This window comes from Phyllobates terribilis, unplaced genomic scaffold, assembly GCF_046119375.1.
Source record: "Phyllobates terribilis strain yellow unplaced genomic scaffold, ASM4611937v1 Scaffold_453__1_contigs__length_1468511, whole genome shotgun sequence".
NCBI lineage: Eukaryota > Metazoa > Chordata > Amphibia > Anura > Dendrobatidae > Phyllobates > Phyllobates terribilis.
This window is the reverse complement of record NW_027363213.1, coordinates 374,304-389,445: the sequence shown is the minus strand read 5'-3', so window position 1 is coordinate 389,445 and position 15,142 is coordinate 374,304. Positions and strand designations below refer to the sequence as shown.

The window sequence follows — 15,142 nt, the reverse complement described above, 5'->3', positions numbered from 1 at the left end:
CTGCCAAACAAAAAATGGAATAACAGGCGATCAAAAAGACGAATATAAATAAAAATGATACCGCTGAAAACGTCATCTTGTCCCGCAAAAAACAAGCTGCCACACAGCTCCATCATCCGAAAATTAAAAAAGTTATAGCTCTCAGAATAAAGCGATGCAAAAAAATAATTTTTTCTATAAAATAGTTTTTATTGTGTAAAAGCGTCAAAACATTAAAGAACAATATAAATGTAGTATCGCTGTAAACGTACTGACCCGAAGAATAACGCTGCATTATCAATTTTACCACACGCGGAACAGCATAACATTTAAAAAAAAAAAACAATTCCTGAATTGTTGGTTTTTGTTTATTCTGCCTCCCAAAAATCGGAATAAAAAGCGATCAAAAAATGTCATGTGCCTAAAAATGATACCAATAAAAACGTCAAATCATCCCCCAAAAAACAAGCTGTCACATGACTCTGTTGGCCAAAATATGGAAAAATTATAGCTCTCAAAATATGGTGATGCAAAAACTAGATTTTACCAAAAAATGCGTCTTTTAGTGTGTGACAGCTGTCAATCATAAAAAAACAATATGATTCTAGTATCGCTGTAATCGCACCGACCCAAAGAATAAAGTCATCTAATCACAAATACCACACGAGGAACGGCGTAAAAAATAAACTCTAGGGTTAGGGTTGTGCTAGGGTTAGGGTTAGGATTGGGGTTAGGGTTGGGCTAGGGTTATTGTTGGGGTTGTATTAGGGTTGGGGTTAGGGGTGGGATTTTTTTCAAAAGTAAAAAAAAAAAAAGAGATGACGATATGGCAACTAGTGTTGAGCGCAAATGCTCGCTACTTAAGTTTGCATCAGGTGCTCGGGTATGCACTGAGTATCGCGGGTGCTCGAGGGACATGCTCGAGTCTCCGCCCCATATGCTTTGCGGCCAAAAAAACCTTGCGGAGATTGCCTGCCATGCACGAGAGATCCCCGCATGTTTTTTTTTGGGTGTCTAATAACCGTGAAACATGCGGGCGGGGATTCCAGCATGTCACTCGAGCACACGCGATACATGGTGCATACCCGAGTACCCGATGCAAACTCAAGTAGCAAGCACTTGCACTCAAGACTATTGACAACTTATTCAATATGATGACCTAATGTTATCAAATTCTGTGTCATACCTCTGGGTTCAAAATGTTCACTATACCCCTTGATAAAATCCTTGAGGGGTGTAGAATCCAAAATGCGGTCACTTGTGGGGGGTTTCCACTATTTAGGCACATCAGGGGCTCTCTAAACGGGACATGGCGTTCGCTCTCAATTCCAGCCAATTTTGCGTTCAAAAAGTCACACAGTGCTCCTTCCCTTCTGAACTCTGCCGTGCGCCCAAACACTATATTTTCCCCACATGTAGGGTATTGACGTACTCAGGAGACATTGCACAAAAGTTTTTGGGGTCCATTTTCTCCTCTTACCCTTGTGAAAATAAAAAAAATTGGGGCTAAAACATCATTTTTGTGGAAAAAGTTTGATTTTTTTATTTTCATGGCTCCATGTTATAAACTTCTGTAAAGCACTTGGGGGTTCAGGGTGCTCACCACACATCTAGATAAGTTCCCTGAGGGGTCTAGTTTCCAAAATGGTGTCACTTGTTGGGGTTTTCCACTGTTTAGGCACATCCGCTAATTATTGAAGCAAATATTACATTCAAAAAGTCAAATGGTGCTCCTTCCCTTACGAACCCTGCCGTATGCCAAGCTGTGGTTTTCCCCTACATATGGGGTATCGGCTTACTCAGGAGAGATTGCACAACAAGTTGCATGGTGCAATGTCTCCTGTTACCCTTATGAAAATGCAAAACTGGGGGCTGAAAAACATTTTTGTGGGAAAAATGTGAAAATGTTATTTTCACGGCTGCATGTTATAAACTTCTGTGGAGTACCTGGGGGTTCAAGGTGCTCACCACACATCTAGCCAAGTTCCCTGAGGGGTCTAGTTTCCAAAATGGTGTCACTTGTGGGGGTTTTCCACTGTTTAGGCACATCAGGCACTCCCCAAATGCAATATGGCGTCCGCTAATTATTCAAGCAAATTTTACATTGAAAAAGTCAAATGGCGCTCCTTCCCTTCCGAACCCTGCCGTGCCCCCAAACAGTGGTTTTCCCCAACATATTGTGTATCGGCGTGCTCAGGGGGGATTGCACAACAAATTGCATGGTGCAATTTCTCCTGTTACCCTCATGAAAATGCAAAATTGGAGGCTGAAAAACATTTTTGTTGCAAAAATGTGAACATTTTATTTTTACGGCTCAATGTTCTAAACTTCTGTGAAGCATCTGAGGGTTCAACATGCTCACCACACATCTAGATAAGTGCCCTGAGGGGTCTAATTTCCAAAATGGTGTCACTTGTGGGGGGTTTCTACTGTTTAGGCACATCAGGGGCTCCAAAAAATGCAACATGGCGTCCTCTAATTATTCAAGCAAATTTTACATTCAAAAAGTCAAATGGCGCTCCTTCACTTCCAAACCCTGCCGTGCACCTAAACGGTGTTTTTTCCAAACATATGGGGTATCTGCGTGCTCAGAGGAAATTTCACCACAAATTTTGGGGTCCATTTCTTCCTGTTACCCCTGCGAAAATAAAAAAAATTGGGTCTAAAGTAAAATTTTTGTGAAAAAAGTTAAATGTTAATTTTTTTCTTCCATATTCCAAAAATTGCTATGAAGCACCTGAAGGGTTAATAAAGTTCTTGAATGTGGTTTTGAGCATCTTGAGGGGTGCAGTTTTTATAATGGTGTCACTTTTGGGTATTTTCTGTCATAAAGACCCCTCAAAGTGACTTCAAATGTGATGTGGCCCCTAAAAAAATGGTTTTGTAAATTTTGTTGGAAAAATGAGAAATCGCTGGTCAACTTTTAAGCCTTATAGCTTTCTAATAAAAAAAAAATGTTGGTTCCAAAATTGTGCTAATGTAAAGTATACATGTGGGAAATGTTATTTCCCACATGTTATCTCTCTGATTTGAGGGCATACGAATTCAAAGTTTGAAAATTGCAAAATTTTCAAAATTTTTGCCAAATTTCAGTTTTTTTTTCACAAATAAACGCAAGTGATATCGAAGAAATTTTACCACAATCATGAAGTACAATATGTCACGAAAAAACAGTCTCAGAATCAGGGGGATCCGTTAAAGAGTTCCAGAGTAATTACCTCATAAAGTGACAGTGGTCAGAATTGTAAAAATTGGCCTGGTTATTAACGTGCAAACCACCTTGGGTTGTAAAGGGGTTAAAGGGAACCGATCAGGATCTCTAATCTGTAACCACTTATTTATTGATCCCTTTATACCCTTCTTACAAGGCTTTTTTTGGGCTTATTAATTGCTGCCTATGTATAAAATCAGTTTTATAACAGGGCTTGCAATTTGCTAAGTAGTGGGGGACTAGTTGTGGGGGCTTTGTTTTCCCCAGACTAATTGTCCCACTAATCACGTTATTCCCCCTTTGAGCATGAGTCACATTAGTTACAAGAGTATTGTTACCACTGGCTCTTTGACTTTGCGCAGTAAGTCAGGCGTATGCACCCCAACTTTATTGGGGCACAGTGTATTAACTGCAGGCAATGATGACAGGACACAGCCAGCTTCTCTGCAAATTCCACAGCTGGCTGTGTCCTGCGTCCGTGCTGCATACCCGGCATGCTCAGTGTTCCCATGAAGCCAAGGTGCACACCTGGCTTATTGTGCAATATCAGAGATGCTGAAATTTACAAAGAGCTGTTAGTGGCACCGCTCTTGCAATTATTGTCACTCAAACCCACAGGGCATGGTAACATGATTAGTGGGACTGTGCAACAATTAGTCTAAGGAAAACAACGCCCACCAGACCACTCACCCACTAGTTATCATATTGCCCAGTTACAAAACCGATTTCTTGAGTATGCTGCAACAGATAAAATATATAAATGTGGCACCCCAGGGGTCTGGTTGCCACAGTGGTAGAAATACCATGTCTAAGAGCAAGCATGGGTTTTACTGGTCAGGAGCACTTTAACATGCAACACCTCCTGCTCCAGCCCAGAGAGGTAAGGAACCTGCCCTTTATAAACTGGATCTGGGGCGGGGTTAGCTCAGATAGTTCCAGAGAAAGGGACAGAGCAGCAGCAAGGAGCTCTGTAGGAGACAGGAACTGAAAGCCAGGGACTGGAGCTAAGCAGAGCTCGTCCTGGCCGAAGACGCAGAGAACCGGACACCGGAGTCCGAGGCTGTGAGGATTTCCACATCCAGCAGCAGAAACCACCTGGCAGGGGATTTCAGGTCCTCTGGCCATAGGAAGCCCGGAGGCTCAGTCACACGCAAGGGACCGGCACCGCCATCGAGGAGCGGAAGCTACCAAAGGCCCCAAGTCACCAGCCATACGGGTGAGCACCACACGGCACACTCAGGGACGTGGGCTACTACACGACTACAGCAAGGTAGCCAGGAAGAGTGCAGTCAGACGGGAAGGCCTACAACTCCACCTGGCCAGGGGGACTCTTGTTCGCTCAGAGACTGACCAGGCCTCTAATGTCAGCCAGTACTCCCGGCAGGGCCTTCGTCATTACCAACAGTAAAGACCCTGAACTGCACTGCACAGACTCTGAGTCATTTCTGCTGCTCCCATGCACCACAACCCTCACCATCTACACACGCTGCCCTGATGCTATACTCCTCCCGTGGGGAGTTATACTACCCTCTGCTGCGCACACAACATCAGCCTCAGCGGTCTGCCCCACAGCGGCGGTTCTCAGTGACCGCAATCCACGGGTGGCGTAGTCGGACATTTAAACATTAAAAACCAAATAAACAGATCCGCCACTGGTTTGACCATCCTGAGCCACGGAGACTACAACCCCCAGCATTACACAGAGACCCGGCTCTGGGTATTCCCCCACACACGGCCCAGGGGGTGCGTCATAAAGGTGTCATTGGATTTAGGTTTCAAGGACCTGCATGCCTATATATGTGGTTTGGGCCAGGTTCATATTATTAAACGATTCCCTTTAAAAAGGAACTAGTTACTTCACATTCAAGTTGCTGAAGATATGAATAGAACATGGTTTCTTTTATTTCTCATCTCCATTGCAGAGATATTAACTTGTACACTTTACGCCAATTTCCCCTTCAACTAAGGGGGCGTTTACTTTTCCCCTGTATTGTCCAATAATATGCAAGAGGTGTCAGGCAGAGGATAAAGAGCACACCCCCAGAGAATATCAGAACTGGCTTTCTCTGTATCTGATATAATACACGTCTAACTAGTTAAAAAAAATCTCACTTCCAGCGATTACTATGCAGAGATGTGAGATTTCATATACTGCTCTGCATCCATCCCAGGCTTTGGGGAATAACTTCCCGGTACCTGGGATAAATGCTGATCGCACACCACAGCTCTAGTCTCACAGCAGCAGGACAGGACTGAGATGAGAGCTGCAGTGTCCGATCAGCACCTGTCACATACAGCGCTCAGCGTTTACCCCAGGTCCCAGGACATTATTCCACACAGCCTGGGATAGATACAGAGCAGTACATGGAATCACACACCTCCGCTCTCCTCCCCTGCACAGTAATCACCGCTAGTGACAGTTTTGTGACCTGGTTAAAGCTACGGTCTAGTGTTTTGTTTTTTTATTATTTCAGTGCTGGAATGGTGCAACTAAACGAAGTTCCTGGAGTAGTGCTTCAAACACAAGTCTTCTATTACACAGAAAATGTCAGGTCTTACCTAATCTGGGGGGGTTTTCTTTCCTCCATGTTGCCTCCAGTTTATGATTGGTCAGCATCATACAGGGGAAAAGGGTAACGCTTCCAGAGACAAATCTCTACTAAGTCCCCTTGGTTGAAGGTCAGATTAACCTATAAAATGTAACAAGCAACAAACCCCAAACTATCTGGTGTGCTTGAGCTCAGGCTTAGTGAGAGGACACTTTCTACAGTTTATGGTCCTGGCAGCTTTATGAAATATATATAGATTTATTTTACATTATACATTTGACACTTTATTATTGGTATAATGACTGATGTTTCTATTGTAATGGAAATGTGATACTGTAAATGTTTTCTACAGTATTCTGTGTTTGTGCTGCACTATCGAGATGAAAAGCTTGTGACAATTGGAAAGAGACTTGTTACATATTACAATTGGTCTGTTCAATACTATGGCTTCAACAATCCTTTAACTGTAGATAAATTTTATATTAATTGATGGTTTTTTTTGGTTATAGTTTCACTCAGCAGCTATTTTTTTCAGAAATAATCTGTTTCAGGTATATGATGACCCGTCACCTGACCCGTCGGGGGTCCACACAGTCTGAACTGCCCGGGGTCTGGCTATCCTTAACCCACCCCTGGATATATACATTTGAAACCAAAAGTTTACATACCCTATATAAAAAGACACATATGCATGTTTTACTCAGTATCTGACCTGAAATCAGAATAAACCTTTCCCGTTTTAGGTCAATTAGGATTACCATCATTTTTAACCCCTTTACCCCCGAAGGTGGTTTGCACGTTAATGACCAGGCCAATTTTTACAATTCTGACCACTGTCACTTTATGAGGTAATTATTCTGGAACGCTTCTGAGATTGTTTTTTCATGACATATTGTACTTCATGATTGTGGTAAAATTTCTTCGATATCACTTGCGTTTATTTGTGAAAAAAATGGAAATTTGTCGAAAATTTTGAAAATTTCGCAATTTTCAAAATTTGAATTTTTATGCCCTTAAATCAGAGAGATATGTCACACAAAATAGTTAATAAATAACATTTCTCACATGTCTACTTTACATCAGCACAATTTTGGAACCAAAATTTGTTTTTATTGGGGAGCTATAAGGGTTAAAAGTTGACCAGCGATTTCTCATTTTTCCAACAAAATTTACAAAACCATTTTTTTAGGGACCACATCATATTTAAAGTCACATTGAGGGGTCTTTATGACAGAAAATACCCAAAAGTGACACCATTATAAAAACTGCACCCCTCAAGGTGCTCAAAACCACATTCAAAAACTTTATTAACCCTTCAGGTGCTTCACAGGAATTTTTGGAATGTGGAAGAAAAAAATTAATATTTAACTTTTTTCACAAAAATTTTACTTTAGACCCAATTTTTTTTTATTTTCGCAGGGGTAACAGGAAAAAATGGACCCCAAAATTTGTTGTGCAATTTCCCCTGGGCATGCAGATACCCCATATGTGGGGAAAAACCACTGTTTGGGCGCACGGCAGGGTTCGGAAGGGAAGGAGCGCCATTTAACTTTTTGAATGTAAAATTTGCTTGAATAATTAGCGGACGCCATGTTGCATTTGGGGAGCCCCTGATGTGCCTAAACAGTGGAATCCACCCACAAGTGACACCATTTTGGAAACTAGACCCCTCAGGGAACTTATCTAGATGTGTGGTGAGCACCTTGAACCCCCAGGTGCTTCACAGAAGTTTATAACATTGAGCCGTAAAAATAAAATTTTCACATTTTTCCCACAAAAATGTTTTTCAGCCCTCACTTTTGCATTTTCATAAGGGTAACAGAAGAAACTGCACTATGCAGTTTGTTGTGCAATTTCTCCTGAGTTAGCAGATACCCCCACATGTGGGGGAAAACCACTGTTAGGGCGTGCGTCAGGGTTCGGAAGGGAAGGAGCACCATTTGACTTTAAAATTTACTTGAATAATTAGCGCATGTGCCTAAACAGTGGAAACCCCCCACAAGTGACACCATTTTGGAAACTAGACCCCTCAGGGAACTTATCTAGATGTGTGGTGAGCACCTTGAATCCCCAAGTCCTTTACAGAAGTTTATAACATGGAGCCGTGAAAATAAAAAAATCAAACTTTTTCCGCAAAAATTATGTTTTAGCCCCAATTTTTTTATTTTCACAAGGGTAACAGGAGAAAATGGACCCCAAAAACTTTTGTGCAATTTCTCCCGAGTATGGCAATACCCCATATGTGGGGAAAATACAGTGTTTGGGCGCACGGAAGAGTTCAGAAGGGAACTTTTTGACTTTTTGAACGCAAAATCGGCTGGAATCGAGAGTGGACGCCATGTCGCGTTTGGAGAGCCCCTAATGTGCCTAAATAGTGGAAACCCCCCACAAGTGACCCCATTTTGGAAACTACACCCCTCAAGGATTTTATCAAGGGGTATAGTGAACATTTTGAACCCAGAGGTACGACACAGAATTTGATGACATTAGGTCATCATATTGAATAAGTTGTCATTAGTCTTGAGCGCAAGTGCTCACTACTTGAGTTTGCATCGGGTACTCAGGTATGCACCATGTATCACGGGTGCTCAAGTGAAATGCTCGAGTCCCCGCCCGCATGTTTCACGGTTATTAGACACTCCAAAAAAAACATGCGGGGATCGCTCGTGCATGGCAGGCAATCCCTGCGAGGTTTTTTTGGCCGCGAAGCATATGGGTCGGAGACTCGAGCACCCGCGATACTCAATGCATACCCGAGCACCCGATGCAAATTCAAGTAGCAAGCACTTGCGTTCAACACTAGTAACCATATCGTCATCTTATTTTTTTTTAAAAAAACACCAACCCTAACCCCAACATTAGCACAACCCTAACCCCAACCCCAGCCCTAGCGTTTATTTTTTATGCCGTTCCTAGTGCGGTATAAGTGATTAGACGACCTTATTCTTCGGGTCGGTGCGACTACAGAGATACCAGAATCATATGGGGTTTTTATGATTGACAGCTGTCACACACTAAAAGACACATATTTTGTAAAATCTAGTTTTTGCATCGCCATATTTTGAGAGCTATAATTTTTCCATATTTTGGCCGACAGAGTCATGTGATGGATTTTTTTTTGCGGGACAAGTTGACGTTTTTATTGGTGCCATTTTCAGGCACGTGACATATTTTGATCGCTTTCTATTCCAGCTTTTGGGAGGCAGAATAAACAAACACCAACAATTCAGGAATTGGTTTTTTTTTTTAAATTTTTTATTCTACTCCGCGTGTGGTAAAATTGATAAGGCAGCTTTATTCTTCGGGTCAGTACGTTTACAGCGGTACCACATTTATATTGTTTTTCTATGTTTTGGCGCTTTTACACAATAAAAGCTATTTTATAGAAAAAAATATTTTTTTGCATCGCTTTATTCTGAGAGCTATAACTTTTTGATTTTTTGAATGATGGAGCTGTATGGCGGCTTGTTTTTTGCGGGACAAGGTGACGTTTTCAGCGGTAGCATTTTTATTTATATTCGTCTTTTTGATCGCGTGTTATTCCATTTTTTGTTTGGCAGTATGATGATAAAGCATTGTTTTTTGCTTCGGTTTTTTTTGTTTGTTTTTACCGTGTTCACTGAAGGGGTTACTCATAATAATATTTATTGATGGGTACATTATATTTTTATTTTTGGTGGATTATTTTTATTTTTTTTTTAAATATTTTTACAATTTTTTTTTCACTTTCTGAGAGTTTTTTTACTTTTTTACTTTGTCCCACTATGGGACTTTCACTTTTTTTTATTCTGATAGCCTGCATAGCACAGGAATGCAGCACCATCCCTGTGCCATGCAGGCAGTCAGCGCTGCACAGTGAGAAGATTGTTTGGTCATGCACTGCGCATGACCAAAAAATCTTCCTGCTGTCTGGTGACCCGGATGTTGTCATGACGATATCGGGTCGTCATGGCAACACCCGGGAAGCTGCGGCAGACAGCGCTGGAGGACAGAAGAGGAGGTGAGTATTGCGATCACCTCCCCTTAGCCACCGCAATGCTGCGATCGACTTCGATCGCAGCATTGCGGGGGTTAATGTGCCGGGAGCGGTGCGGGACCGCTCCCTGCACATAGTACCAGGTGTCAGTTGTGACAATCAGCTGACACCCGGCGGCGATCGCGTTTGCACAGCCTGTGTGCTCGCGCGATCGCGATGACGTACTAATACAGGTGAGGCTCTTAAGTCCCAGGGCACAGACGCGTATTAGTACGTCATGGGCTTTAAAGGGGTTAAAAATAATACACTTTTTTTCTTTTCACAAATTTCTGAATTTTTTTCACCACTTAAATAAAACAAAAACTGTGCGTGTTTGGTATCTGCATAATCGTACTGACCCGGAAAATCATGCTTTCAGGTTATTTTTACCATAAAATGGACGCTCTAAAAAAAAAACAATTGCAGAATTGTGCTCTTTTTTCTATTTCCCCACACTTGGAATTTTTTTCCCACTGTCCAGTATCACATGATAAAATGGATGGCGTCATTCAAAAGTACAACTCGTCCCACAAAAACAAAGCCCTCAATTATGTGGATGGAAAAATGGCTCTTGGAATAAGGGGAGGAAAAATCTGAAAGGTAAAAAAGGAAAGTTGCCTGGTCCTTAAAAAGTTAAAGAAGGAGCAGGGGTTTTGTGTTCATGTTTGGATTGTATCTGTAATGTAATCTCAAACCCATGATTGAAAAGACTATACAGATATGGTAAAAAAAAACCCTACTGAATAAATAGGATATGAAAGCCAAGCGTACTACATAGCTACAGTACCAGAACCAAGCTTACTACATAGCTACAGTACCAGAACCAAGCTTACTACATAGCTACAGTACCAGAACCAAGCTTAAAGCGCACTTGTCAGCAGGATTGTGTTCAGTAAACCACAAACATTGTCAGGTGGGAGACATTAAACTGATTAAAATGATACCTTGGTTGATTAAATCTGTCCTCTGGTTCTTGTGTAATCTTTACTTTCAGTTTGAAGATAATGATATGCTCGTGCTTCGGGGCAGCCTGTGGGGTGGGCTCTATCTGGTGCTCTGCTTATATATTCATCTGTATGCTCTTATGACAGCTCACTGACCTGTCTCCTATTTTACATAACACATCTAGTAGTATGGAGCTAGGTAAAATAGGAGGCAGGTCAGTGAGCTGTCATAAGAGCATACAGATGAATATATATACACCAGAGCATACAGATGAATATATATACACCAGAATATGTGAGTACCAGAGAGAGCCCACCTCACAGGCTTCCCCGAAGCACGAGCATATTATTATCTCCAAACTGAAAGTAAAGATTAAATCCGTCCTGTGGTTCTTGTGTAATCAACCAATATATCATTTTAATCAGTGTAACGGAGCCCACCTGTCAATGTTTGTGGTTTACTGAGCAAAATCCTGCTGACAGGTGCACTTTAATACACAGCTACAGTACAAGAACCAAGCTTACTACACGGCTACAGGAACAAAACCAACCTTACTACATAGATACAGGAACAGAACCAAGCCTATTAGAAGCAGACTGTAACAGAACCTAGATTACTGTTGATATACATTTATAAAAAGGTTACTGTGTGTATATATATATATATATATATATATATATATATATATATATATATATATATATATATATATAGGATCAGAGAAAACTTACTGCATAGAAATAATAACATCCATATGACGCGCCCCTGGGCCTGTGTCGCGCTGCGTTGCGCACGCGGGAGCTTACCCGGAGCCGGATCTCTTGAGGGTTGTAGTCTCGTGGCGGTGATCCGGTCCGTGCCCAGGGAGTCAGACTATGTGGCGCTGTATTAGCGGTAGATGTTGGACGACTACGCCACCCGTTGAGTACAGCTGAGGAGCTGCTGCTGCAGGGCAGACCGCTGAGGCCGGTGGTAGGATTGTGCAGCGTGATAGTATAACCCCCAACGGGAGGGGTATGGCCTCAGGGCAGCCGACGTGGATGATGGGGGTAGCAGGAACCACTGGGAGACGGTACGGTGTAGTTCAGGGTCTTTACTGGTGACAAAGATAGACCCTCCCGGAGTACTGGCTAGCGATTGGGGCCTGGTCAGTCCTTGAGCAGATGGGATCTCCCCTGGCCAGGCGGAGTTGTAGGCCTCCCAAACTAACGATACTCTTCTGGCTACCTTGCTAGAGGCGGGTATAAGTAGCCCATGTCCCTGAGTGTACCGTGTGGTGCTCACCCGTATGGCCGGTGACTCGGGGCCTTCTAGTAGCTTTCGCTCCACGACGGCGGTGCTGGTCCCACGCGTGTGACCGTGCCTTCGGGTTTCTGGGCCAGAGGACCTGCAATCCCCTGCCGGTCGGTTTCTGCTGCTGGGTAGGAGTTAGTCCCCACAGCCTCGGACTCCGGGTCCGGTGATAACTTCTCAGTCAGGGCGAGCTCTGCAGCTGCCAGCCCCTGACTCCTTGTAGCACTGCTCCCACAGAGCTCCTGTTGTTTCTTCCTATGCTGCTTCTCTTCTCTACTTCTTCTCTACTCACTAACCCTGCCTCAGCCCTAGGTTTATATAGGGGAAGTTCTTCCCCTCCCAGGACTGGGCAGGAGGTGTGGCATGCATAGGATCCCTGACCAAGAGACCTCCCACCTGCTCTCAGACGTAATATCTCTATCACTGTGGCAACCAGACCCCTGGGGTGTCACATTCCCCCCTAGTGAAATTTAGTACTCCGGGACTAAACATATTTTTAGAAAAACATAACAAGGTATAAACAATAATAATACAATAAGAAAAACACATAAAGATGGTTACGGCGTGTCCGCAACCGGGTGCAGTTTTGAAGAAAACAAAGGTGTCCATTTCACCAAAACAGGGAGACGTAACCAGGTAGGGGTCTGTCCTGCCCCGAGTCCTTATCAGTCTTTTAGTCCATCCTGGGTTACGCTCCAACTAATTGTACAAGGATTCCCGGTAAATCCACCAAGGACTCCTAAAAATAACTAGAAACACATAATTATTTACAAGCAACAAGAAAAACAGGTAACCACAAATAAAACAATTTATACATTTCAAATCCTCCAACGTGCGGGTAACTGGCCTCTAGTGGCCCTAGTGGACCTACGGAGCTGACTGTCTAGCCCTGAACTACAGGGTGTAGGAGCTGTCAAGGGTAAACTGGGCAGCTGTCTACCGGCTCTTTGGCTCACTAGGGGTACGGCAGGCTCACTATAAGCAGAGGGTTGATCCTCCTGTTCTGCTTGTGTGGAGTCTTCTGCCTCCTGGACCGGCTGTTCTTCCAGCTCTACCTGTTGCTCCGTAGGTGCTTGGGATGCTGGTTGGAGGAAGGTGAGTACGGGTACCACAACTGCGCCATTGACTTGAGTCCAAGACCGAGGGAAGTCTCCGAGCACAGTACTAACCATGTCTTCCCTTTCCTCTACGGGTCGAGGGTCTTCTTGTTCCTCTTCAGGGTTCCATAGCAGTTCGGGACACTTCTTCAGGTGATCCCGGGATACAATGGTTGTGGTCTCCCCTCCGTCTTTACTGATGGTACAGACCTTTGGGTTGTCGTGGCTTGAGGGCAGTACGATGTACGGGTCCTTCTCCCACTGGTCGTCCAACTTGTGGAGCCGCCTTTTCCTCTTCAAGACCTGCTCTCCGGGTACCAGGGGAACAGCGGGAGCATACTGGTTGTAAGTTTTCTCTTGTCTTTCCCTAGCTTGACAGAGACTTCGCTCCATGCTCTCCTGTACTTTCCGGTACTGCTGCTGCCTCTCTGTGTCCCAGTCTGCTTCTGGTGAAGTGTCCTCGGGTGTCAGGACTCCCATCTCCAGGTCAACAGGTAGCTTACCAGGCCTTGCCCTCATCAGGTAAGCCGGGGTACAGTTGGTGGAACCTACCGGGATGTGGTTGTATAGGTCCACCAGATCGGGCAGCTTCTCAGGCCACAGACTGCGTTCTTCCAGGGGCAACGTTTTCAGAAGATCCATTACCACCTGGTTCATTTTCTCACAAAGTCCATTAGTTTGCGGATGATAGGGTGTCGTCCTTATCTTCCGGCAACCATACAGATTACAGAATTCCTGGAAGACCTCCGCTTCAAAGGCAGGTCCCTGGTCCGTCAGCACTTGGTCCGGGTACCCGTGTGGACGGCAGAAGTGCTGCTGGAAGGCTCTAGCTGCTGTTCGAGCTGTTAAGTCCTTGACGGGGACGACAACCAAGAACCGGGAGTAGTGATCCACGATGGTTAGTGCGTAAACGTAGCCACTTCTGCTTGGGGTCAGTTTTACATGATCCAAGGCTACCAGTTCCAACGGCTGCCGGGTGACGATGGACTGCAGGGGAGTCTTCTGACTGGCACGGTCCTTCCTTCTTAGGTTGCACGGGCCACAGTCTCTGCACCACCTCTCGATGGTTCCCCTCATGCCTACCCAGTGGAACCGCCCGCGCAGCAGGAACTCCAGCTTCTTCCATCCGAAGTGTCCAGCCCCGTCGTGGTATGCCTCCATCACCATGGCTGCGTCTCTCCGTGGCACCACTACTTGCCAGATTAGTTCATGCGTCCGGGAGTTAACCATTCTGCGGCACAACTTCCCCTTGTAAAGGAACAGTCGACTTTTCTCAGCCCACAGTTGCTTGGCTTCCTCCGGAGCGTCTGGGTCAAGGTGAGCCTCTGGCCGAGTCAGCATCTCCTTCACCAGTCGGACGGCAGGGTCACTGTCTTGCGTTTCCTCCCAGTTGTAGTGAGGCAAGGGGTTAAACGTAGCGGCTTGCTTACTCCTTACCCGATGGGAATACTGGATAGTCCCATGACGGTGGAACGCGGGGAGTTCAACTTCTTCCAGTCCCTCTGGATCTTCTCCTACGTCCGGTAGGTTTGGCATCCTGGACAGGGCGTCCGCGTTGGTATTGGAGCGTCCTGCCCGGTATTTGATTGTGAATTCGTAGTTGGACAGACGGGCCATCCATCTCTGCTCTAGGGCACCGAGTCTTGCCGTGTCCAGGTGTGTCCACGGGTTGTTATCCGTGTACACGGTGAACCGGGAAGAAGCGAGGTAGTGCTTAAAGCGTTCGGTGACTGCCCACACCACTGCCAGGAACTCTAGCTTAATTGAGCTGTAATTCTCAGGGTTTCTCTCGGTGGGTCGCAGTTTTCGGCTGGCGTAAGCGATTACTCGTTCTTTCCCCTGCTGGATCTGGGACAGCACGGCTCCTAGCCCGATGTTACTTGCGTCGGTGTAGAGGATAAAGGGCTGGCTGTAATCAGGGTACGCCAGGATTTCATCCCCCGTGAGGGCCATCTTCAGCTGGCGGAAGGACTCTTCTTCTAACTTCTCCCATCTGAAGGGTGGCTTCTGGTTCTTGGCCTTCCGGGACTGGCCTATCAGGAGGTCCTGCATA

At 44.7% G+C, this 15,142-nt stretch overlaps 1 protein-coding gene across 1 annotated transcript in view; it reads left to right on the top strand.

Moving 5' to 3' along the window:
• The first annotated feature begins 4,010 nt into the window (after positions 1-4,010).
• The window catches only part of LOC141229030 (uncharacterized), a 41,866-nt gene continuing 30,734 nt past the window's right edge, over positions 4,011-15,142 (top strand). Inside the window, exon 1 of the mRNA XM_073667398.1 lies at positions 4,011-4,070. Coding sequence (XP_073523499.1) covers positions 4,011-4,070 — 60 coding nt within the window. The remainder of the gene's footprint in view (positions 4,071-15,142) is intronic.